Below are 26,000 nucleotides of genomic sequence, written 5' to 3' on the forward strand. Positions count from 1 at the left end.
AGAGCTGGGGATGGGGGCAAAGGTGCAGGTATATTGTTATAGTTTGCTTAAAGCCAGCGATGATTAAAATCTGCCACCGTTTCCCTGTTAGCTGCGTGTTCCTATGGTTCTTGACTCCTGCTCACAAAAGAACTGTGTTTATGTAGGTCATTGCAGTACTTGCACTGTAACCAACTTATCTTTTTTGGGGACTGTGGAAATGTATCAGCTTATGGATTTGGAACTGTGTGGCATTTGGCCAGCAGCCCTCCTGCCTGCTGCTTTATGTGCCAGCTTTGCTCGGTGACTGCCCAGACATGCCACCGCACCTATGCAGGCCGTGAAATAACGGGGTGGCACCTGGGCGGTTTCACAGCCCCAGGGTGGTTCGGCACACGGGGTGCAAGCCCTCTTTGTTGCTTAGAAGGGATTTAGGAACCACATCTTCAGTAACTTGGATGACTCTTGTGTTGTGGTGACCAGGAGGAGGCTGTGGCTGAGGGCTGGGTGTTGGTCACCCGGGCGGGTGGGTGCAGGCAGGACTCGTGGGCTGCACATCAGGCTCCAGGGTAGGGTGCGGGACACTGGCTTTCGACGGGTATACCTTATCCCCTTTCTGCAGAAAATCCCTGTTTTAGAGCAGCCTGCCAAGCATTTCCCCAGGACTGCAAGGAGGTTCCAATTTATGGGGTCCAGGGGCAGCAGCTCTGCTGGGCACAACTTCTGCTGCCGTGGAGCCAAAGCAGGCTCTTCTCCCGTCAGCCAGAACCTGTCAACCCTCTCTGGAACAACAAAGGAGCCGAGGTGTAACTGTAGGTGTAGCTTGAAGTCAGGTGAGATGGAGAATTCATGCTACAGGTGATAACGATACATACAAGAGAGAAAACCCAGCTCAACTCTAAGCCCAGTTGGCACTTCCAAGGAAATAAGAAACAAAACTAACTTCTACATGTAGTGTGGAGACTGTTTGATCTCAAAACATCAGTCGACGTACTCAGCTGTGAGCAAAAGCATCCAAGATGTTTTGCACCAGCAGACCTGCTGTACTTGTGGGTGCTAAGGCAGAGCAGAAACATTGCCCTTACGTGCTGTATGCCAGGTTTTGCAAGCGCACACAAGTGCATTGCTGTGCGATCCTGAAAGTGTAAATGTTTGTCCTCTCATATCCTTCTTTTATTGGCAAAAAATAAAAATGCACTTTTTCTTGAAGGTGTCCACATATACAGTGAAGGAACGTGACTGTCAGTTATATTATCGAATATTGAGACCTTGATCTGTCTACAGAGAATGTGTTTGTGGGAGGATGAGTAGATAGAGTGCTGCGAAAGTCAACGCAAGCCATGGCAGTAGGGCCATTATCTGCCCATACTTTGCCAGACCAGAACATAAATTCACTGCCTTTAAAATAAAAAAATCACTGAGCATTGCAAAACCACTCAGTGCTTTCGTACTTGATAGAGCTGTTTGAATTCATTAGTGCAATATATAGTTAGGTAGTTATTTAAACATTACTCCTCTTTATTATTTAATACTTGAGTGATTCTTTTATTTGCTCTAGAGAAATTTTTGAATTATGGGAGTGCAGAGGAAAAAAATCCAAGCCGCGCAAGCCTATTGTCTGGCAATTGTCACTAAAAGAGAATGGCCCCTGGGTTTTTAAAGTTTATTTTTAAAATACTGATGTTGCTCAGCTAAGACTTATGTCAGACCTGAGCCCAGAGCAACTTTTTTTACAAATAAAGGTATGAGCTCTTCAGTAGAGGAATAGGGCAGTAATGGAAGCGCTGACAGTCTTAACCACAGCATTGCAGATGGGCTGACTGATAGCCGCTCTGCATCTGGCATCTGGGGTAAAGGTCTCTGCCCGTAAGTGACAGAATGCAATTTATTTTTTTTCAGCTATGCTGGAATGAAAGTTTCTCGGTTAAACTTATCAGCACATATTGAGTTTCAAAGAATGTACCTGGAAGCGAACGGTTGTATTTACTGTTATCCTGTAAATATGATTGTTTTTAGACACCATTGTCATATCAAAGTATAAAATGCCACAGGAGTTGTCTTTGAAAACGTGGGGCTTTGCTCTCACGCTGGCTTCTCATACTGACCTCTTTTATTACTGACCTTGGCCACCAGTGCTTCTGTAGGCAAAGTTCATTTCACCAGTATGTTATTAAGGATAATGACAGATTATTTAATTGTCATTAAAATCCCCCAGAATTATGGAAAACTTTTCTTCCATGCCTGTAGTGATTATGGCCTGAATAACAACATTACTGCCCTTGCCTGTCCTTTGGGCTGCTTTGGTTTTTAACAGCTTTGGCACTTCTGCAGCGGTAGAATTTCCTCCTGGTCTTTCAGGTCCTCGGGTGCGTTGTCTGACTGAGCATCCTTCCTCCATGCGGCTGGTCCTCTGTTCCCCTCACCGCCCACCCCGAGGCGGGGTGCAGAGGTTTGCATGAGGCCCTCGACCCCTGTTATAGCTTGCAGCAGACCTGGCTACAAAGGGCACATGAACATGAGCTCCGGAGGTGTTGCAGAGCCTCCAGGTAGGTTTCTGAGGAGCTCTGCAGTCCCCAAGACAAGGAGTCATACTGCTGTTAATCTGCTTTTTGTGAGCCTCCAGGCATGCATTTAAATGTAAGCCTACACTGCGGTGGTGTTCCTGATGTGTAAACAGCAATGCAGAAGAGTGAGTTCAGTAATATTAAGGCAGTAGGCAGTTCTCATCCCAAGTCTTGCTTTAAGAGCTAATTTGTCAGTGGCTGTAGTGTTAGGGCTTTATTATTTCCACAATTTGTCTGTTTAAAAACATCACCACTAAAATACGCTATTAAAATACTTTATCAAGGAGGCTGAGTCTCAGAAGGGACTGGGAGAAAAAATTGTGTCTAGGGCTATATCTGTATGCTGTAAATGTTCCTGTTCACCACTTTTTCCATGGTCGAAAATGTGCCTACATCCACCTCTTGTAGATAATTTAATCACGAATGTAGGGAAGGGTGATTTTAGTCAGTCTGTGCTTTCTGCCACAAACAAAGACAATTGGAGAGATGCAGTGCAAATAAATGTCATAAACTATTCAACCCTAACACCTCTTCAAGTTAATGCTTTCTCTGCTGTTGAAAGTACAAGAGAGACAAGAGGTCTGGGTGTCTTACACAGCTAATAGTTAATCTCTTCTGGGGTTCTGTACCTTATGCCAGCACTGTAAATTGATTTTGAAAGGTTGCAGAGTTGAGGTGAAGGCTGATCATTTGACGCAGATATTAATTTATCTATGTAAATATTTTTTTCTTAATGCTTTCCCCCCCCACCCCCACAACTCATCAGGGTTTTGAACCCATCCGGGGTGGATTTCCCATTCCTGAACAGAGTGGGAAACAACAGGCAACTCACAGCGTAGTGAAACACAAACCAAAAAAGGTGGGTGGTTTGCGGGGAGGCTGTAGCCATGTATTGCGTGTGAGGAGGAGGATGCACTGCAGGTGGGAGTCATCAGAGACAAGGGTGTGGGTTTTGGCCACGTTAGCTGCTGTGCCCTGCCCGCCCAGCGCTTTGTACGTGTCTCCCAGCCCTTAGGACAGAGGTGGCAGGACTTCTCCTGCCCTTCAGCTGTCGTGTGGTGCCTCTCCGTCCGGACATGGAGCTGCAGCCGCCGACCCCCGCCTCGCACAGCGGGACGCTCTGCTTGGCAAGACCCATACATGTTAGCGTAGTTAGGGCTGGGCACAGAAGATATTGTGGAGCTGATGTGTCTGTAACGTGACCGAATCTGGGAATCAGGTTGCAAAGGAATACAAGATTAGTCTTACAAGTCTCATAGATAAAGTACGTTATGAAAAACCAGCAACCCACCATCAAAAAAACTTATAAAGAAACTTCAGTTTGTCCAGGCTTGTCAGGCAGGTGTGCCCCAGCCCGGACATCTGCTTCTCGAGGGAGAAATGCAAGACATGGGCTGGTAGAGCTGCTGGCCCCCACTGCCCTGTTTGCGGCCAGTGGAGTGTGCAGCTCTGTCTGCAGGGTGCTGCCTAGAAAGGAAAGAGCATGGAACTCGACAAAGTGTTTTTCTTCACAACTGCTGGCTGAATTTCTGGAAAGTCCTGCTAAATTGCAAAAGGAAGGTAGCTGTACCTTTTGTTGAGCTGTTTGTACCCATCCCTGCTGAGGAGGGGAGCAGGTTAGAGGAAGGGTACCAACGCCGTACGGGAACAGGGTGCAGAGCTCAGTGTGCTTGCACTCTGCGAGGATCCCTGCTGTTTTACTTCCCTTTAAAAGGCTGTTGAGGTCTGGATTAACTAGGTTATACAGCCATGCTGCTGAGAAGGTGAGGCCACAGTGTTGGCTGGGTTTGGTTTTATCCCAAAGCCGAAGCGCTCACCCCAGCCAGTGCAGGCCAGTGCTGGGTGTGAACCCCACTCCGATGCTGGCCTCGGGAAGCTGCCGAGGGAGCCCCAGGGAGGAACAGAGTCAGGCAAACTGGGCCCTTGTTGGCCCTTGATTTTTTGGGGAATCCTGGTACAGAGACTGTGAGCACGCTGAAAAGATAACCAGCTGCTTTGGTTGCTTGTAGCACCCCAGAGAGCAGCATTGCTCTGTTGCAAATTGATGTGGAAATTTGCAGTACCTTTAGATGCATAGAGATGAAATTCAAGAATATGTAAATAAAGGGACTTTTGGCACCCAGGGATGAAAATCTCACCTGTCGCCATACACAGTGACTCAGTGCATTTGTCAGCACCAGGATGCTGGTGTGGTTTTCCCTGGATGCTGCCCGGGAGCTGCTTTTGGAGCCGGCTCGCCTGGCAGCTCGCTGGAAACCGCTTTGTTCAGTGGGTTGCAGGGGCAGGGAGCACCGGTGAGTTTTCCTATCTGCTAATGGGTTTCTTTCTGTGCTAGAGCTGGCAAGAGACTTGTGAGGGAAGCTTTGAAATTACAGCGCTGTTCGAGAAGTCATTCCCTTTGAGACACCATGATCGGTTTCTTTGTACTTTTAATGCGGGTTGCTTTCTGTTGGCATCGCTCATGGGATAGTCGGCTGGATGTACAGCCTCTGTATTTTCAGTTTCTTTATCGGAAAAGTTTAATCCTCAGGCTGTTTTCTAATGCTTGCTGGTAGTGAGCTCCATTTTTCACTTAAAGCTGGGAGTACGGGCGAGGTTTGGTTTTCAGTAAGCTCAGGTGTGTTTATCGTGTACTTTCGTTAACCATTTTGTGATGGGCAGTGTAATGTGCCTGATAAGCTGCGTTAAAGCAAGCATCTCTTCCCGCTGCAGAATGAAAATAAACCTGATCACCGAGGACAATATTAACAATGTTCCCGTTCCTGTGCAGATACCTTGGGAGTATTACGATTAGATGTCTGAAGAGGTTTTAGATATTAAAGATTTTCTGATAGCTGGGGAAGCAAGTGGCAAGGCACTGAACAGTGAGGCGTTGATTTTGATCTAGAAATCCTCATGTTGTTGGCGGCTTGGCTGACGCTGAAAGAATAAGGGCAAAAATTATTCATGCCTGCGGTGTTGCAACCCAGCATCAACAATTCTGATCCAGTGGCTTTGGCACGCTGCTGCTGGTCTTAAATCTTTGGTTTAATGTTCAAATACACAGTAGCAGATTAAAGGTCTGCATCTCATTTTTGGAAGCAGCTTTGGCATGGATGCTCTTGACCATCACTTTCCTCTCTAAGGGAGTCGGGCTCAGAGGTTGCTCTCACCTGAGTGAAAGTTTTACCTCTTGTCTGGCCTGTGGAGGAAGGTGGTTGGCATCACACGCTTAATTAATTGATGCTAATGAGAACTTTGCCTCTAGAGGACATGGGTAGCGTGTTTTCATGGTTGTCAGTCAGCCTCTCTCTTTTTCTGCTGTGGTCTAGCATGGGCAAAGTGGCATGCTGGTCCCCCATCCTGCTCACCGTGACGGCGTAGTGAGGCTTTGGGTCAATTTGTCACAGAACTGGGCCCAGCCGAAGCAGGGCGGGTGTGCAGGGCTGCGCGGGGGAGCATGCCGGGCTGTGCAGAGCTGCCAGGTGGAAGCAGTGGAGCTGGCTAGGGATGCTCAAACCTGCCCATGCAAAGCCAGAGGAGATAGCATTGAATATCAACACGGGTTTAATCTAAAATAGCATTTGATTTTGCTTCTGTTTGTAAACTTCTGTATTGTTCTGTCCTTTCTTGCTTTCCCTCCGTCCTTTTAACTGGACATGTTCTAGCCTCTGGCAAGTCGTGCCATTTCAATGGAATTTGCAGTGATACCTTTGTTTTAATTGAGTAGAAGGAAGCTGCTAACAGTGCCCCCGCCTCCCTGCATGCACAGACGGCGGCGTGGGGAACATCCTTTGACAGCGCGTTTGTGCCCAACCCCGCTTTGCACTGAAGCTCACACAGATCTTTTCGTTGACTTCAGTCAGAGGCAGATTGCTCAGCTGGTGGCAGCTTCATCCCTGCTACTCTGCAGCTTAAAAAGAGCTTTTTAAGGCTGCTGCATTTTATGGGCGGGAATATCATGCAGCACCCACTGAGCCTGGCTTGATCTCACTTCAAATCGTGTCTTGGCTACAGCATGAGCGAGGTGCATGCAGGTTGCACGTGGCGGGATGTCTTGCATCTTTTCCGAGCTGAAGTCACAACAAGCCTAAAGATCTTGTGCAGATTAATTACTGGTTCTGCATACCTGTTTGCACGTACCATGCCTTGGCCTGTCCCTTGTTTTAGTGGAGGAGCTGATTGGTGGTTGTGTGACTGGCTCCCAAGAGTTTAAAAAGATATTTGGTTCCGAGATGCCCTGACGTCGGTACGAAGAGCTGGCAGAGGTGGTGGTGCAGGATACGGTCTTAACAGTTGGAAGTGAGAGTACACAGCTTTGCAATATTATGCAGCTTTCTTCACTGCACAGAGCATCTTCTTTTTATCTCATCTGTCTTCTTTTTCTTGACTCCCTATCACAGCTGTATTTGGCAGCTGGACATGCGATGCTTTGGGGTGCAGGAGGGGAGAGAGCTGGTGATCGTGTCATCCAGAGCAGATGGTGCCTATTGCAGGAGGGGGTGAGTGTGGGTGTCTGTTCCTTGGGCGCCGGGCTTTAGGCTTTGAAATTTCAAACTGTCTCATTTTCTCATAAATCGTAATGGTTGAGGACATAATGTGAGGTCTTGAAGTACATTGGATTAAGTGGAAAAAACCTGAGTTTCAGGCTGAACCAAAGATCACAGCATCAGACAGTTCCCTCTGGGTGTCTTGAGGCTTCTGCTGCTTCAGGAGCTGTGAGGGAGAGGTGCTGGCCGGTGAGGAGCTGCCCCTCCGAACGGGGAGGGCAGGGGCACAGCCCCTTTGCTGGGGCCCTATTTGCAGCTGAGCTTTACAGCCAAACCTCCTTCAGAGTTAAACCACCCTTGTGCTCAGAATCCATCCTGAGGTCTGAATTTAGTTTACCTGAAGGATGCTCCAAGCTGGTGTGTGGCAGAACCAGGAGGCCTTCGGGTCCAGGCTGACCTGCCTGGCTTCTGAGGAGCCTGCGGAGAAGTTGTGTCCCTGGCATGAACTGCCTTTCTTCTTGTTTAGGTCAGTCCAAACCATCCCTCCAGACAAGCCGTTGCCCTCTACACTTACCGGGGCATCGGGGAGCTGTGTCTGGGATTCTCTCTCCAAAGTGGGCACGCATCTTTGTTCTATCAGTGAGATAAAATTCCCCAAGTATCAGCCCTGCAGACACGGCTCCCTCGCTTGCTGTCCGGATTGCTGCAGCCTCCTGCAACCTCTATTACCATAGACGCCTTATTAGCAAAATACATTCTGGCCCATTTCCTTTCCTGAAGATTTTTATCCTTGCTAAGACCCGCGGCTTTGCAATGCCAGACTCATGCTCACCGATATCCATCTCTTTATGCTTTTTATGCTAAAACCTCTTTTGGTCTCATTATCCGTGACTGCAGTTTCCACCAAGACCTCCATCTGGGGTCATTTGCTGGGCATCCTTCATCTTAACCGTGCTGAGTTTACTTCCAGTGACAGTAACCCCCGCGAGTGTTGCTGCTTTAGAACTAGAACTAACTCTCCCATTAGCAATGCTGATGAACGAGGCAAGAACAAACCAGAAACTTAAAAGCGACCCTCTGCAAAGCAGAAACAGTGCCCAGAGCTGCCCGGGCGGAGCAGCGGCGTTCTGTTTTATGCTGGAGAGGATGAAGGGCTGGGTTGCAATGGGTGTTTTGCTTCATTTTGAATTCTCTGCCCATGTGTGGTGCTGTGAATTATATCATCTTTACATCTTATTGTAAAGTGGATTTGAGGTACCAGGCATGGAAGACGCCATCTACAAATACATTTAGCTGAAAAAAAATATTACAACAAGCAATCGAGGCAGATTTTTCAGCCGCCTGCTGCAGCAGTGCACCCCTGGTTGCTGGCAGAGCACTCAAGCAGTTGTTTCAGCCTCTTTGGGTTGCTGCACAGTGAACCTGTGGCCTTCTCCATCCCTACCTGTTGTTTTCCCCCACTAATAAACCCCCGAGGGCACAGAGCCTGCTCTCGGAGGGTGAAGTTTGCTGCTAACTGCATTATTCTTTCAAAGCCTCATCTGAGCGAGAGCAGGCTGGCTGCAGAAAGCTGTGCCGATAGCCTCCCAGCTACTTTGGCAGAGTTATTTCTGTTTAGAAAGTAAAAAAAAAAAAAAAAAAAAAAAAGCAAGCCAGCAGCTGGGGAATTGAGCTATTCTTTATGCAGGTGTATCCTTCAAACCTAATCAATTTTCACACCTAATTCTCTTCGGCGCTATCAGTCGTGGTAGAGATGATGCTTTTAGGCACTGACCTGGAGAGGACGAGTGAGCCTGGTAGTTAGTCAGGATAATTTGGGGGTGACTGATACGCTCTCAGTTACATCTTTCTGAAGCTTATTAACTCTTGGATTGCACGTATTGATCTGTATCACTGTACAAATAAACTTTGTGCTGCCGCTCTCCAGAGCACCAGAGAACTGGTATTTCAGTAGATACCTCAACTGCTTGTGCTGGTATTTAAGGCAGCCTTCCTCTGTCTCCTCCCTGAGGGACAGCCCAAAGAAGCAGGGAGCGGAGGGTGCTTGAGGACAGTGGGAACCGTGCGAGGTGATGCTGGGGTGGCTCTGACCAGCAAAATGGCACCAGTAGCTCAGAGGAGATGGACCCAAAAGGGTTTGCCTGGCAGATGCTGAAAAATGCCCGGGACATCTCTGAGCCTTGCTTCATGCCATTCCTGTTGCTCCTTAGGAGCCAGAAAGCACTTCAGTAGCATTTTCCACTTGAGGATTTTGGTGCCAGATGTTTATCTTTTCAGTGAGTTATGGAAGTGCCCAGCTTACAACTTGCAAGGAGAGTGGAAAGTAAAGAAGGTGCACAAAAATGCATTACAAGTTTTTAGTCTGATTTTTTGTATCAATCTGATGCTTCCCCCCCTCATTTGGGAATTGTTGCATATCAATTTATTGGAATTCGCTTCTCATAATCAGATTCTAGTCCTTGGTTTGAAGCTGTTAATAAAGGTGTTGTGATAGTCAAATTCATTTCCTTTCTGTCTGCAAACAGCCCATTGCTGAATGAGCCACTTTAATATATTAATCAGACATATAATATAGCATTGTAACGAGGTTAAGAGTGCACACCGATTTCCATTATAAAGATATTCTCAATCAAGCAGAAGCCAATCTAATGCTGTAAGTCATTCCGTAATTCAATTGTGCTAACCGCAGTACATGTAAAACCAAGATGTGTTACAACAAAGTCTCAGAAAAGCCCTGCAGGTATTTATATCTTTATAGAAAATAATGATTTATTTTTCCAATAAGCCTGATTTCTCTTTGGGAAAAATGTAATTCTTTTATCATGAGCAAAAATCTAATGGGAGTCTTTTTACCTTGTCTGCCGTGTTTTGGGTAAATTATCGTGGTGCTGACCTGTAATTGGATTAGGCTAGCACTGACTATCAGTGAATAAAAAAAAATTAATATGGATCTGGTAGCTTCAAAAATAAGAAAAATCAACAGATGAAGGAAAACAAAAGGATGAAAAAAAAAACAAACCCAGGGCCGTCCTGAGCCCTTTTTTGGCCTTGAGCGGATTAATTTTACCAGCAGCTAATCTCCGCTGTGCTGAGATATTTTTACCACTTTCTGTTCATAACAATTATTACACTTCTACTTTAGGCTGTGCTTGGGGCGGTCCATGGCATCGCTGTGGGGAGAGCCCCATGCACCCCTCGCCAGAGGCTGGATAACGCGCCGTGGGGCTGCTCAGGGCTTAGGTGGAAAGCAAATGTTTGTAATTATTCTGCTGAAGATATTCAGCTGCTTAAAAACCATTGAAATTGTTTGGTGAGCTTTGATGCCTCTAGCCTTGTTGTTTTAGTGGACACTTTCTCTCTGGAAAGAGAAAGGTGGCTGGAGGGAGCAAAAGGTGGCTGCAGGGGGGCTACTCCTATGGGGAGGTTAAAATAAGTGGAGTTATGGTCCGTCGTAAGGGTCGGGTGAGTGGGGAGGAACGACGGGCACCAAACCCTTTGGGGTCGGAAGGGTTTGCTGTTCAGCACAGGAAGGGAGGAGGGCATTTTATAGCAAAAAATACTGTTAATGGCGTAAAAACCTTTGGGATGGTTTTGGCAGAAGCGTTTATTGAAGTATAAATCTGAAAAGCTGTGTGTACCTGTGAGCGTGGTCTGCACTGGTTGGAAAATGGGCCCTGCTTTTTACCTGCTTGTTTTGATATCACTGGTTAAAGCAGAGTGAGCTGTAAGCCTTGTGTGCTCTAGTTTATATAAATATTACACTTGCTATTGGATTGCTGATAGAGAGAACTAATTAAGGAGATGGGATATCATCAGTAGGTTTTTCTTCCCTGAGATTTTATGAGCAGTAATTTGAAAAGAGCCATATTAAAGTCATTGAGGAACAAGTTAATGCTGCGTTTCTAAGAATATTGCCCTTCTACTCAAAGATTATATTCAAGAATAAACAGTGTACAGTAGCTAATTGCTAGCTGACACATTATAATGGCTTTGTACTTCCAAAATCGAATTGGTCTTGTTTAAAAAAAAAATAGAGGAAAAAATCACGTAGTAAGTCTTTAATTATTTAATGATGTATTTCTCAAAGAATAATTGAATCTCTACTTGGGGCTGCAGGGGGGGAAGTTGGACCGATAGGTATTGACCACATTTGCAACCCAGCTGACACGGCTGCTGTTAAATAACCTGTTATAGGCCCTGTCTCCGGCTTGCTGGCTTACGTTCCAGACTGATGGCAGGTATCTGTTTTTCCTCTCTAAATCAAGCTGCTAGGAATTTATTTCTCTTGGATTGTTCCTTTCTGTAGCGCCGTAGGCACAAACATGGTGTGATATTAAAACCCATAGTAATCTGTGAAAGAAACCAATTAACTCGGGGAAGGAAAATAACAAGCGAAGGGCGCTTGCCTGGAGCCGTCGCACTGCCTGGCTCTGCCCCGTGCTGTTTCCCATCGCCCCAGGGTCTGCAGGCAGCGGGGCTGCCCCGGGCTCTGCTTCCCCGGCTGCTGGCGAGACGGGGCAGTCCCAGCCTGTTCCCCGCTGACTGCTCCAAGGCAGCCGGACCTGCAGCCTGCGTGGGCGTTGGTGCTCTCAAAGGGGTTATTGTTCACTTACTGGTGCTCTGCAGCAGGTAGAGGTACAGAAATTAATTTTTTTTTCAGTTCTTGGTAGAAACTGCTAATCCCTTGAGCCTGTTCCTTGCTTTGCTTCTCAGTCTGTTGGAATGGAGTAGATATAACTGCCTGCAACAGGAGGGTCTTCTAGGGGCCTGCAGTAGCAAATGTGCAAGTACTATAGTATGCGCAATCCACAGTTCTAAAACTGCAATGTAATTAGCATCCTTAGCAGAAATGCACTTTGCTACCTTGAGTCCAAATTTTCTGGCTAGCTAGATGATCCAGTGCCGATAATGAAATCAGCTGGTTGAATTTGGAGCATCTCAAGCCTCCTCGAGGAATCAGAGTCCCAAAGGCATGCACCAGTACAGTCTTGGGGCGGACCTGCTGGAGAGCAGCTCTGTGAAGACAGACCTGGGTGTGCTGGTGGACGACGGGTTGACCATGAGCCAGCAGTGTGCCCTTGTTGTCAAGAAGACCAATGGGATCCTGGGGTGCATCAAGAGGAGTGTGGCCAGCAGGTTGAGGAAGGTTCTTCTCCCCCTCTACTCTGCCCTAGTGAGGCCCCATCTGGAGTCCTGTGTCCAATTCTGGGCTCCCCAGTTCAAGAAAGATGAGGAGCTACTGGAGAGAGTCCAGCGGAGGGCTACAAGGGTGATGAGGGGACTGGAGCATCTCTCCTATGAGGAAAGTCTGAGGGAGCTGGGCTTGTTCAGCCTGGAGAAGAGAAGGCTGAGAGGGGACCTAATAAATGTTTATAAATATCTTTAAAGGTGGGTGTCAGGAGGATGGGGCCAAACTCTTTTCAGTGGTGCCCAGCGACAGGTCAAGGGGCAATGGGCACAAACTGAGGCACAGGAAGTTCCACCTGAACATGAGGAAGAACTTCTCTCCTCTGAGGGTGATGGAGCCCTGGCACAGGCTGCCCAGGGAGGTGGTGGAGTCTCTTTCTCTGGAGATATTCACGACCCGCCTGGACAAGGTCCTGTGCAGCCTGCTGTGGGTGACCCTGCTTCAGCAGGGGGGTTGGACTAGATGACCCACAGAGGTCCCTTCCAACCCTTATCATTCTGTGATTCTGTGGCAGCCTGGGCTTGGGGTCAGCCATGCCTGCAGCTGCTGCCGTGCCCCCACGTTAGCCATGCAGTGCATTGGGGCTGGGGGCTTCACCCAGAGCCGGGCTCCAGGCTCTGTCGCGTTTTGCTCCTGAACCTGGCTTTGGTCAGTCTAGCATGCTCCTGCTTTTCACTAGATTTTGCTCCCGCATCTTCCCTTTTGTTCTGTTGTCGCCTTTCAGGCAAGGCTGACTTCTCTTTCTGGGAATAAAGCCTTAGTTTGGTTGTCTAAGAAACATCATATTGCCTAGATCTAACTTAAAACCAGAACGGGTGCGTTAGTATGTTATGGGGCCCTGTTCCAGGAAACATCTCCGCTTGAGCAAACTGCATAAGCATCTGCTGAAAGTTAAGCAAAGGCTTAACTCTCCCAGTCGGTTGGCCGGGCTGGGTCTGAACCCTGGCTGGGGCACCAGCCACCTGCCTTGCAGTTTGCTGCCTAGGTCCGACCATAAGAACTGAAATACCAAGTTTTATGTTAAATATGGGATTAACAAAACACTAGAGGGAAATACTAACTTGAAAAGTTGTACTTTAATTATATGTCATGGATTGTAAAGGCAGAAAGAACAACTGTGATCATTTAGTCCGACTTCCTCTCTACCTATAAACAACAATAATCAGCCTTTTGCTTAAACACAAAGCAGCTTTCTCTGGTGGATTAAATGCTGCATGCTGGGGACGCCAGAAAGAAGAAACATCTTGTTTGCATTATTTTATGTAGGTTTGAAAGGGCTCGACTCAAGCTGAGGTCATGGTTCCTTTGAGGGAAAGGGCATCCTGCATGATGGAGAAGCCAGGTCAGCGCAGGGGTCGGGATGTTGTGGGACGCAGTGTGGAGGTGTCTCGGATGCTGTGGCACCCGTGTGGGGCACCAGGCACTGAGTCCTCCTGGGGACAGCACGGCATGCCCTGACGGGAGCAGTGATGGCAGTGCAGTGGTGGTCTCCAACTGGTTTAAGCTCTTTGAACTCTGACGCAGCAGGGCAAAGTGCAGATGGGGATCACCCAGCTTCAGCATTTAGCACCGAGGGTTGAAACCCTTCAAAAGTCGCTTTCACTCCCTGCTGCTCTTCTGAGTCGCAGGCTGTGGGGTAGAGCGGCTGCGGAACCACGCGATGCATCAGACCTGCCAGCTCTTGTGTCACCTCTGTCGCACCCACACACGTGGCTGTGTGGGGACGCATCCTGCTCCTTGTCCTGAGGAACCAGCACCAGTTAGTCCTTGGGTCGCACCGAGGCATGGCGAATGCCTTGGACAGCAGCTGGGGTCTGCAGTGGTGGCTGTGCTGTTGGCTCCAGTTCTGTTGAGTCTTGAGCCCTCTCTTAGTTTTCTCTCGGTTGGTGGTCAGAGCAGTCTTGCAGACAAGAAATGAGGCCAGGAAGGGGGTACCCATTGGAATTCCCTGGGTCCCGTGTTCCTGTTGTGGCGCTAACCCTCTGCAAAGTGTCTTGTGATGCTCTACATGAAGGATGGGATATAAAAATGGAGTGATATTTCCTTCTAAAAATGCCTCCTTAGTGGTCTGCAGGAGTTTGAAGACCTGGTCTTCAAACCAGGCAGTGATGGTCTTCACGTAACCTGGCCTGGTAGCTGCAGGGGTCCCTGAGCATCTGTAGCACGTGTTTGCGGCATGCGTTGGGCGTCACCGCAGGCACTGGTGTGACAGGCGCTCTGTTATTCTAAGCATCAGTGTTTGTGTGCATTTTACACATTATAGCATTGCATTATTTAAAGGTAATGCATTATTCAAGGCTCTTCTCCTCAGCACGGAGAGTAGGTCACTTCCCGCGATTCCTGCTGCTCCGCACGAGTGAGGTAGGATATTGTCTCTTATGTAATCCTTGCAAGGTGATGTCTGAGTAATGGAAGTCGTAATACTATAGAGCTGATTAATAACATTTAGTACTCCATTAATGAGGAATTTGAGTGAAATGTGTGTAGAAGACATCTTTGTTATTGTACTCAGTTTGTTCCTTCTGCTCGAGTGCCTGGAACCAGAAAGACAATCATTACTTAGTTAATAATGATGTGCTTCCTAAAATAAAGGCTTGTAAATTAATTTTTATGCCCATAATCATATTTTCCGCTGTGAGAAGAGTGAGGGAGCGGGGAATTGTCTCTTTCCTGGCTTCCTGACAAAATGTATATAATGATTACAAGCATATAATAAGAGCGTTTGTCCTAGCTAAATGTTTCTTCACTTCCGTTAATCAGCATTTGTTTGAGAGTGTGGCGTGCAGTTTGTGGAAGGCGATGCAATCACTGGGGTAGTGTGGCAGATTTAAATCAGTAATAAAAGCCCTGGGGAAATTAACAAGACAAAACATTAACCACCGACTAAACATTAACATATATTAGCATTTTTATTACACCTGTAGAAATGGTAAATGTGCTTGGTTACTACTAGTAAAAAGTTTATGTTCTATCCCACATCGTCACAATGTATATTTTTGGTTTAAGCCCTTTAGAATTTAATTAAGCGAATTTCTATAGCAGTGCCTGAGTAATAGACTTCAGGTTCACTTTTATGGGGACTCTGAAGATAAAGAACGCATTTGTGCCCTGTTTATAGTGCTAATAATACATGTGATGTTTAGCAGAGTAGAGGTTGTGAAGAAGAATTAGGAAAGAAGCACCACCACAGGCAGCTGTGTTACTGAGGCTTTCAGCCTTACTGGTTAGACTGGGTTCCATCGTGGAATGATGCGCAGGGTTCAGTGGGCACCAGTTGGGCACCAGTTGGTTCCTCTGAAGCCAGCACGTTTTCTTCAGGTCTGTGGATGCCTCTTCTGGGCACACTGTAGCAAATACCCTTTCAGAGGCTGTGTATTAATCAATTATAATAGTTAATCTCTTCTCAGTTTAATGTGCAGCTTCTCCCAAAGGAAACTCGGGAATAGGTATAAAATGACATACATGAACTCCAGAGAGCAGGCAAGACTGCGAGAGGAAATCTTCAAAAATGAGGCCATCCCCTTGAGGGGAAAAAAATACCATGCCTTCCTGGAGAAGGGATCTGTAAGCAGAAGAGTTCATGGAGAAGACAAATGGAAACTCCATGCAAAGTTTAAGCAAAGGTCAAATATAGCAAGCTCTCCTTTAGAGCTGGGTGGAGCTCGTGCTGAATGAGAAGCAGCAGCAGCAGGTACTCAACAGTGTCTAATGCACTCTCTTCTCTTCCAAGGGAAAGCTGATCAGCTTTTTAAAAAAATCTTCTAGAACATTACCTTTAAAATGCACTGCCTCTTAAAAGTGATGCTCAGATTGGTGCCGAGGATCACATGTGTGCTGCTTTCCAATATTCTTCCATCTGGATTTGCTGGCTCATGTGCCAGGAGAGAGGTTTCTGACCTGCAGGGTCGCCCTGCCTCGTGCCTGGGCAGCATATTGGTGGCCCCGGTGCTGTGAGCGATGCCATCCTGGGGCTTCGTTCTCCATCGGCTGCACCGAGGCTGTGACGTTTCCCACAGAACCTGGTACTGTGGCCACTACCCTTTTCATGACATAATTTAAGCTTATCCCTCTGGCAGAGCTCAGAGTCTAGTTGGAGGCCTGTAACTAGTGGTGTCTCTCAGGGGTCAGTACTGGGCCGAGTCTTGTTCAACTTCTTCATCAATGACCTGGATGAAGAGTTAGAGTGTACCCTCAGCAAGTTTGCTGATGACACAGAAGTGTGAGGAGTGGTGGATACACCAGCAGGCTGTGCTGCCTTTCAGCGAGACCTGGACAGCCTGGAGAGTTGGGCAGAGAGGAACCTGATGAGGTTCAACAAGGGCAAGTGCAGGGTCCTGCACCTGGGGAGGAACAACCCCATGCACCAGTACAGGCTCGGGGCGGACCTGCTGGAGAGCAGCTCTGTGGAGAGGGACCTGGGTGTGCTGGTGGACAACAGGTTGACCATGAGCCAGCAGTGTTCCCTGGCTGCCAAGAAGGCCAATGGGACCCTGGGGTGCATTAAGAGAAGTGTAGCCAGCAAGTTGAGGGAGGTTCTCCTCCCCCTCTACTCTGCCCTAGTGAGGCCCCATCGGGAGTCCTGTGTCCAGTTCTGGGCTCCCCAGTTCAAGAAAGATGAGGAGCTACTGGAGAGAGTCCAGCGGAGGGCTACGACAGTGATGAGGGGACTGGAGCATCTGTCCTATGAGGAAAGTCTGAGGGAGCTGGGCTTGTTCAGCCTGGAGAAGAGAAGGCTGAGAGGGGACCTAATAAATGCTTATAAATATCTTTAACGGTGGGTGTCAGGAGGATGGGGCCAGACTCTTTTCAGTGGTGCCCAGCAACAGGACAAGGGGCAACGGGCACAAACTGAGGCACAGGAAGTTCCACCTGAACATGAGGAAGAACTTCTTCCCTCTGAGGGTGATGGAGCCCTGGCACAGGCTGCCCAGGGAGGTTGTGGAGTCTCTTTCTCTGGAGATATTCAAGACCCGCCTGGACAAGGTCCTGTGCAGCCTGCTGTAGGTGACCCTGCTTCGGCAGGGGAGTTGGACTAGATGACCCCCAGAGGTCCCTTCCAACCCTTACCATCTGTGATTCTGTGATCCTTGTGGTCACAGTTTCTGTTGGCTTGCGGGCACCCATGTGGACCAGCATTGTGGTCTACACCCTTGCAGCTGACCTGGCTGGAAGCAGCCATGGTGGTGGATCTGGTCCCTGGCTGCTCATGGTGCATCTTTTCCATGCAGCCGTAAACAGGTTCCCGGCAGTCCTCTGGCACCTCTTACCCTAAATTAATGGGGAAGCATTACAGCGGGCTGATAGTGCCACTCCATTAGGTTTGTCCCTGTGCTCCTCTCAAATCAATGTTCCCTCGAAAGTGGAGCCATTAAGCGGTGTGCAGCTCCCCGGGGGCATCGGGAGCCAGCTGCTTCCCTGTCCGGCGTGGGGGCCGCTGACAGCCCAGCGCGGGGTCCTGGGGAGCTCTGCCCAACTGGCTCACCCTGCAGCTGGAAGCAGGGATTGGAGTGATGGGTAGCGGCTGGGGGAGGCAAAGTCTTAGCCTCATGGCCTGGGTCATGCTTACGTGGAGGAGGCTAATGAAATCAGGGAATTAACGAGTTTGTTAATGAGCTGTGGCAGGGAAATTTAGCTTCAGCTGTTACAGTATCAGTGGCTTTGGGGGCTTGTAAAAGTTCAGGGCTTTGGGAGGGTTTTGCTTGCCTTGTGTCCCTGCGTGGCACGTTTTCAGTGGACTGGCAGATTCTCTCAAAAACAAACAAAAACCCCAACCCCTGTTGCCTAAAATCCATACTGCCGTCTGATTTACTTGTTCTTTTTTTTTTGTGGCCTGGTGTTTCAAACTTCAGGCTGCTCTGGGACTGTGTGTGTGACATGAAACAAGAGACTGCACGGCTCTTGCACTGAATATACTGTAGGTAAGGACTCGGGTATATTTATGATCCCGCTGATAGCGTGCAGAGCCCGAGGACGAGAGCCGGCCGTTCCATTCCATCGATTTGCTCTGAATTTCGCATTCATAGTTGTGTGGCAGGAGGCAACCCCGTATTACCACTGCTGCTTGATGGTAGTTTAGCAAATGTGATTAGATATGCTGCCTGCCTTTCGCTCTCCCTCTTGGAGGCGTCCCACCTTGCCGGGGATCTCGCTGTCCTCTCTCTGCTGCTCCTGCCAAAGCAAGCGATGCCTGGAGAGCTGAAGCATCACGCTTTCCCCCCCACCCAGGGTCTGAGGTTTGTGTTGTCCCTTCTCTTACTGCTCTACAGTGGCATTTTTCTGGACTTTTTAAAATTTGGAGCTTGCTTTAAAATAGCAGTGGTTAGGAAGAGACTGGGAAGGTGGGTTTACATGTTCCTGAGCTTGCAATGTGGACTCAGAAAGGAGGAAACATTGAAGCAGTATTTCTGAGCTGTTGTCCTAGGACAACTTGTGGCCCAGCAGACTTTGGCAGATGGTTTGTGAAATCCTTCCCTTCCCACAAAAGCGCACGCGATGCCGCCCCTGCAAATGAGCAGGCAATCTGTTACTTCTACATTCTCTCACTTTATTTAAAGTTCACATCTCAGCCGGGTTTTTGTTTGACTGAAATGTGACAATCATTTCACCGTGACTTCGCAAGGCGGGCTGCAGGGTTTTTTTTTCCTGAAAAGGTTCATTGGTGCTTGAATAAACAAGTAAGTAAAAACTTAGATGTGCTGCTTAAACTTTCCAGCTTCTACACCTGAAGATTTCATCTGTTGTCCCACGTCAGGGCTAACATGACCCTGTTTGTGGTTCCATCCCTCGCAGGAGCCTGTGGTACCCAGAGGCCGAGCGGGGTTGCGAGGATGCGGCTGAGCCGCAGCTCCTGTGCAGCAGCCAGGAGCAGAGGGGCTGCGATGCCTTCAGTGGGGAACGAAGCAGCCCCGGTCCGCCCGACCGCTTTGCTGTTTGAAGCACGCTCTCGGGTGATGCCATTGTTCGCGCTGTCGCTCTGGCCCTCCCCTCCCATTCAGCGCATCTCAGCATCCTTGTGGAAAAAAGCCTTGATCCTGGACTTGCTCTTCTTGCAGGGTTCAGTAGGCTTTGCCAGCTGAAAGGCGAGCTGTGGAGAGGGAAGGGGGTTTTTTTCCACAGAGCTGGGGAGAATCAAAGGCAGTCATCACAAATGGTAGCTTAAAATATCCGACCTTTTCCCACTTCTCTCCTCCACTTTACGTGCCCGTGCAGAGCGTGGGTGCAGTGATGCTGCTTTAGTGGCGTTGCTTGTTCTGTGCCCGCTGTCCTGTACCTTTTGCATAGTTTGTGTTTCCCTCGGGAGGTTTAATGACAGGTCTTGTCTCTGACCTCCCCGCGGGCTCAGAGGGCACCTTTGGGGGTTGAGGTCTGCAGACCCCTGTGCATCCTTGCGCTCACCTGCCAGTCTGCCCATGGCAGGGACAGTGGCACCAGCCAGCACAGAGAGGACACAGGACGTGCAGACGCATTCTGCAGCAGTGAGGTCTCGGGTGTCCCAAAAGCCTTTCACCAGGTCTCCTCCTGTCCCGTCCTAGCCCTGGCTGCCTGCATCAGAGCATTACTGGCAAATTTTGTAAGAGAGGAATGAGTGCTGAAGGAAAACCCCAAAGGCAAAGAAAACAGCCCAAAATGTAGTGTTCGTTCTTCTTACTCCCTTCCTCCCTCTGTTTTTTTTAAGCCTGCCACGTGATTTAGGGAGGGTAGTAGGGCTGGTACATTCTTCTGCGAGAAGTGGGTTTGGCAAGTCAGAGAGGAAACACAGCCAAGGGAGGGCAGCGGACAAAAAAACCCAGGTAAGATGCTGCAGAAACTGCTGCCCTGGCAGCTGCAGGAGGAGCTGCTCTGGCAGAGGGAACTGCAGGTGCAGAAGGGACCAGTGGCAGCATCTCCTCTCACCACGCTGTGAACCAGAAACGGCAGTGCCCGGCTCCCAGGAGCTTTCTCTTTTACTCTTTGTTGTATGGCAGCCTGAGCAAACACACTGTGCTACTCTTGTAATGAAAGAGGTGACATTACTAATTTATTTGTCCACCCAAATGTAGGGTGTAATAGGACAGAATGAATGTCTTCTCTTTACACATCAGATGCTTGTAGCTTTGGGTGGCGAGTGTGCTTTTAGCCACCGATGTGTGGCTAACTGGGAGTTTAGCTGGCTGTCTTGGTTCGTGTGGCATGAAGACAAATGAGGTGCTGTGAGGAACAGGCGTTTTATGGGTACGTGGCTGATTCTGAACCTGGACGTGAGCGGTGGGATGAGGGTTAAGGAAAGAGGGGCTGGTGTTGGCTGTGGTGCCTTTGAAGTCCCGGCAATGGGCTGAGTCCCCTTCACAACCCGGCATGGACGAGTCTGCAGAAAAGCGTGGGTTAAGGTGGTTTAAAAGTTGAGTTTCCCAGCAGCAGCAATGCCTCAGGGGGAGATCTCCTCGATGTCTCCTTGTCCCTCGATGGTCTCCCAGAGGAGGAAATGGCTGCAGGGACTGTAGCAGTGGCTGCAGCGCTGCTGGCTGAGTCTTGGGACATTGGCCGCATGGGAGAGCTTTAATGAGGTGTTTTGGATTCCTTCCCTCACTGCTGCAGCCGGTTACCGAATCATCTGTATACTAATGAGCTAATTTGTGTCATTAACAGAGCCCTGTTAATCAAGACCTCCCATGGTATGACTGGGCTGTAGCCATAATGCTTGCTTTATTTTAGGCCCTGATTTTTTAATTAGTAATGATGTTTATGATGCTGATCCTCGGGCACCTGCAGTGCAGGCCATGCGGATGCTGAGCTGCCTTGAGATGCAGAACGGGCATCTCAGGATTTACCTTTGGAGGGGAGGTGTTTCCTAAAAGTCTGGCTAGAGAGGTGAAGTGTAGAGTCTTGAGATGCTGCGGCTTTCAGTGAGGAAGGAGCAGTGAACATCTCAAGCCCGCTCCTGCCAGCAGGAGTTCAACCCAGCACCGGGAGCTTTGCCAGTCACGGCCACACCTCAGGAGTTTTGGTAGCCCCAGGGGCACTTTGATGCCCAAAAATCTTGCCTGAAGTTTCCTGCCTTCCCTCCCACAGGGCAGGTATTCATACAAGAGTGAGGTGGCATCCTTAGGGCAGCAGTTTGCTCTCAGGTGCTTGCGTGAGCTATGGGAGAGGCGGGGATGACAGGACGACACACCAGCTCATGTGCAGGTGCTGGTGTGCATCTCAGCTGTTTTCCTGCAGTGTTCCTCCTCCCAACACTTGCTCACACTGCTGTGTTTGTGTTTTCCAGATCAGCCGGTTATGTGGCCATGCTCAGCAGAGGCAGTATCGATCAGCCAGTTACCCCGAAGACCTTTTCGTTGACAAGAAAGTCCTGAAGGTGACTCACATCGAGCAAGAAGAAACTTTGTCAGGCAGGAGGAGGTGAGGATGCTCAGGCTGAGCACAATGCCCATGGGATGGGCAGGAGTGGTCATCGTACAGGATGGCCCCATGGAAGCAGATGGAAGAGCTCTTTGTTTCCCTTACCCATAAACCTGCAGCTGGTTTTGACTCTGAACATCAGAGCTGCTCTATGGCTGGCTGTGAAGTGCAGCGAGGTGTCTACATGTGTTTTCTCACCTAGTGCTTTTTTATTTTTTTAACCTGTAAAACTGCCTCCTGTGTTTCTTCTTTGTTTTGCTTTTTTTCAATGCACCAGGCACCCAGGTTCATACACCAAATGCCTTGTCTGGGTTTCTTGGGCACTGCTATAGTGCCAGAAATACTCACAGGTGTAGTTATAGGTGGAAACAGTCACTCTGGCCTGAAACTTTGCTTATAACACTCTGTGTGTAGGTAGGAGGGACTTATTTCACTTTTTCTTGTGCAGTCTTTTACTGTAGTTCAGGAATGTTAGCAACCTTTTACTGAATGTTCTCAAAGTGAAGCAGGTGCCTCTGCTGCTGGCGCTACACCCCATGCTTCCTTCCCTCTGTAAATAGCACCTGTAATTCAGTGGGCTCACACTGGTGTGTCAGGGAGAAGCATCTCCCCTCTGGATCTGAAAGCTCACCCAGAGACATGCAGTGCCTTTACTGCTGTCCTGAATACAAGAAATATCCCTGCAGAAGAGAAACAGGCAAGCTTGGTAATTTTGGGAACTGGGGATAGACTAAGTTGGGTGGATTTCTCTTTAAAGAGCAACAGGGCTGCATTCTTGATATGGTTCCCATGAGATATAGCACCAGGACTTGCATTCCTCTGTTGTCTCCACACGTCAGAGAGTTACACAGCCCAGGCTCTGCCGGAGATGTCCTTTGAGGACTGTGAAGTCTAATGAAATCTGCTGCAGTGAATTACGTGAGCTCATACCTGCAGATACGGAGGAGTTCCTCCCTCCCCTTCCCCTCCCTGCCCGGCGGCGAGCTCTGCTCCCCAGGAAAGTTTTCTTCAGTCTGTTCTCCGCAGCGCTGCTGGGCTCTGGGGGACGGCGAGCAAGGCAGTGCCTAGGATGTAAGGAGCTGGGCGCGACGGGCAGCGTAAGGTTTCTTCTGCTCAGGGTTTGGTGTGACTGAAGACCCAGGTCGTGCCTCATTTCGGCTTTCAAAATGGTTTTGGTTGGACCTCCTGCCCCAGTGTAAGCCCGGTGCAGGAGATTGCCGCAGAAGGTGGTTCATGCAGGAGGTGAATGTCTGAAGCCCCCCTCCAATTTGTGCAGGGGTGTTGTGGCTGAACTCTGGAGGGGCTTTGGCTCCTGATGCAAACCCCGTGTTTATTGGCGTGGGCAGCGATGGATGAATTGGTGCTTGCGATACCCTGGCAGGCTGCGTTGTGGTGACCCGAGGGGGGACCTGGGCAGCCCTCTGCCTCCGTCGGCTGCCGGCTCTCCGTGCCCGGGCCGTGTCAGTCCCATTGGGGCAGAAACGGGCTCCTCGACAGCAAAAAAGCAGCGCAGAGCAGCGCAGCGCAGGCTGCTGGGGCCTCTTCTCTGTGTTTCGCCTGCCCCCAGCTGGCAGCCGAGCCTTCCTCCGGAGAGGGAACCCCAAAACCCAGCCGGAGAGGGATGGAGGAGCCGGGGACCCCCTCTGCACCCTAGCCTGCTGGAGCGGGCTCTGCACCAGGGCTGCCGAGGTGCCCCCGGGAGTGCTCCCAGCTCTTGGTGCTGAGCCCTCATCATCCTCCCGGAGGCCAAGAAATAATCCCTTGCTAAAGGGCGAGACGCGCTGAGCCCAAGCCAAGAGACCGTGAGGCCAAGTCCTGCTTCTTTCAGTCCCTGCCCTTCATATTATCGTACTTTTTGTGCCATTTAGCTGGTTAAATCTGCCCGTGTTTCCCAGTGACAGCTGCTGAGTGCCCCGAGGGGACAGACCTGGGCTGAAGGGACAGGCACATCCCACTCCCGCAGCCCCCATCCCCTGTCTGGCGGCTGTCAGTGTCCCCGGGGTCAGTCCGTGCCCTGGCACCTCTGGCCCTCTGCCGAAGGGGACCCCGGGGACGGAGGCCCTTGGTGCTGGGAAGGGAGGGCACGGGTGGGGGTGCAGCCCGATTTGCATCCCCTCTGTCTGGCGTGAGCGCTGCTCCTGCCGCTCCTCCTGCCCGCCCGGGGCAGAGCCGTTTTGCTGAGTGTGACCTGTCCCTTGAATGCAGACTGTGACCCTACAGCCAGCCGAGCGTACGCCTTGAGATCGTGTATTTTTGGCAGTGCAGCATGAAACCCAGTGTTACCCATCTGTACAGGTCTGTGCTGAGAGTGTCTGCTCTGGTCTGCCACTAAAAATGCCACCGGCCCTTGCAGGGGTGTTGGATGGCCGATGTCAGCCAAAGTGACAAGGCTGTCCTTTCCTGAAGGGCCTCCACGGCACTCTGCAAAGCAGAGGAGACTGCTGGCAGCCTGACCACTTGCTGCTCAGATGCGCCCTGTGTATGCACTGCCTGAGCCAGCAGCACCTTGCCCTAGGTGCTGTGAGAGCACAGAGAGTGTGTCTAGCTTTGGCATGCTGCATGGCTGGGCTGAGGTTCTTCTGCCCCAGCATCCCTCCTGTCACCAGCGGTTTCACCCCGAGAAACACAGATTCAGCCCTTGACTGAATAACATCAGGGGACAATGCAGAATGCTGCTTGAGGTCAGAAATGAGACCGATGCTTCATGGTTTGTTTGTACCCAGCTGCTTCATTCTTGTGTTTGTGTGACTGCCTTCACTGGTTAAAATGCCTCAACCCCGTCGTCTTTTCCTCTTTTAACTGAGCACCATTTTTTCCCCCTTTCTTCCAGGGAACTCATTACGAAGCTGAAGTCCCACAGCAGTTTTTACAGCAGCTTGCCAGAGTACATTTGCAACCACAGCTCCGCTGTTCAGAACGACACTCTTTGCTGGAATGGACAAGAAGTCGTGGAGAGGTGAATCACGTCTCCTTTCCTCTCCCTCTCCCCAGCACTGCTTGTCTTTTGCTCACCAGGCGCAGGAGTGGTTTGTGGCCGGGACACTACTCCTTCGCTTCAGAAACCTTTTGCAGAGCCGGCATCCACCTGCGCTGAGCTCAGATGGATGCGCAGTCTGCAGGGAGAGGAGAAGTGGTGGTGTGCTGCCCTCCACTGAGTTTTCTGCACTCTGCTGTGAAAACCCCGCAGCCACGACTGGTTTTGGCCAGGGTGGGTTGGTAGTGGTGAGCCAGAGAGAAGAGAGCAGCAGCAGCTCAGCGCAGTAGTGCTCCCATGGGAGGGTGCACCACGGTGCCAAAGGTAGCTGCTCCAGAGCAGCGATGGGGACAGTTGCCACCATGAACTGCCTTGGGGTGGGGATGCGTCTCCTCCCGTCTCTGTGCAGTGGTAGCAGGACAGCACGGCTGGCATCCCCTGCCCCATCCAAGGCGGACCACCTTGTTGGGCTTCTCCTTGGCCATGGCTCTGTGCTGGAGAAGGTCAGGACTTATCTCACGCGGTGCCACTGCTGCCATCTGAGCATATTCCCACAACCGAGCCCTGGCTGTCCTCTCTGGATGGAGCCATTCACACCAGGGTCCAGCTCCTGCCCCACCCGCTTTTCCCTGCCCCACGCACCGGTTCTGAGGATGTCCTGGCAGTAACTGTGAGGTTAATGGAGACAGGCAAGTATGGGATTAATAGCATAAAGGGGAAGGAAGTGTTAACAGAAATGGAGACTTTTTCCTTGCAAAAAATGCCCCTTCAGGAATGTTAAAGAACATGGAAATAGAACTTGGAAATGTTTTTTATAATTATACGTAAATCTCTAATCACCCTACTTCACAAAGCATCCTTTGCTATTAAGTAGTTTGCAGAAGGGAAGAAATAGAAATAAAATCAAGAAGTGGTGAAATGTAGAGATATTAATGATGACTTCTTGATCAGTAACCTCAGGTGGTAATTAGCCTGTACTTGCAATACTGACCTGAAACACTGAAGGGACCAAAATAGCATCAAACTATATTTTGAAAAAAATTGCTCAAGCATCTAAGATCACACACTTAATAAAATGTACTTGCTTTGCCTAGGGAAAAATCTGTCCTCTATCTTTACCTATTTCTGGAAAATCCTGACTTTCCGTGCACAAAGAGAAGTACAATTGGAAAAAAAGATTATTTCAATACTGTCTCACTGATTGTTAATTAAAACTTCTTAAAGCAGTGCTATAAACACTGTGGCTTTGCAGGGGAGGACCTAGGGTGAGGTCTTTGCTTATGACAGTTCACTGGGGCCATGGCCGGTGGTCCAGGTCCTGCTGACCTGCCACGGCTGGGTGAAGTGGCAGCAATGGAAAGGTGCTGAGTTCAGATCCTCCTGCAAACATAAGTTCAGTTTTATTTGTAGATCAAACATGACTGTAGATGATGGCCTTCTCCAGC

The 26,000-nt window shown here is 49.5% G+C and overlaps 1 protein-coding gene across 4 annotated transcripts in view; it reads left to right on the plus strand.

Moving 5' to 3' along the window:
• GPC3 (glypican 3) overlaps positions 1-26,000 on the plus strand; it is a 154,964-nt gene that overhangs the window by 71,962 nt on the left and 57,002 nt on the right. For all 4 annotated transcript variants that reach the window (XR_012765495.1, XM_075435401.1, XM_075435402.1 and 1 more), the window contains 2 exons: positions 21,448-21,581; positions 24,412-24,537. Coding sequence is in view for 3 of the 4 variants with exons in the window: in XM_075435401.1 (XP_075291516.1) it covers positions 21,448-21,581; positions 24,412-24,537 (260 nt within the window). In the remaining variant the exon portion in view is untranslated. The remainder of the gene's footprint in view (positions 1-21,447; positions 21,582-24,411; positions 24,538-26,000) is intronic.

The sequence above is a fragment of the Opisthocomus hoazin genome, chromosome 14, assembly GCF_030867145.1.
Source record: "Opisthocomus hoazin isolate bOpiHoa1 chromosome 14, bOpiHoa1.hap1, whole genome shotgun sequence".
Classification (NCBI taxonomy): Eukaryota; Metazoa; Chordata; class Aves; order Opisthocomiformes; family Opisthocomidae; genus Opisthocomus; species Opisthocomus hoazin.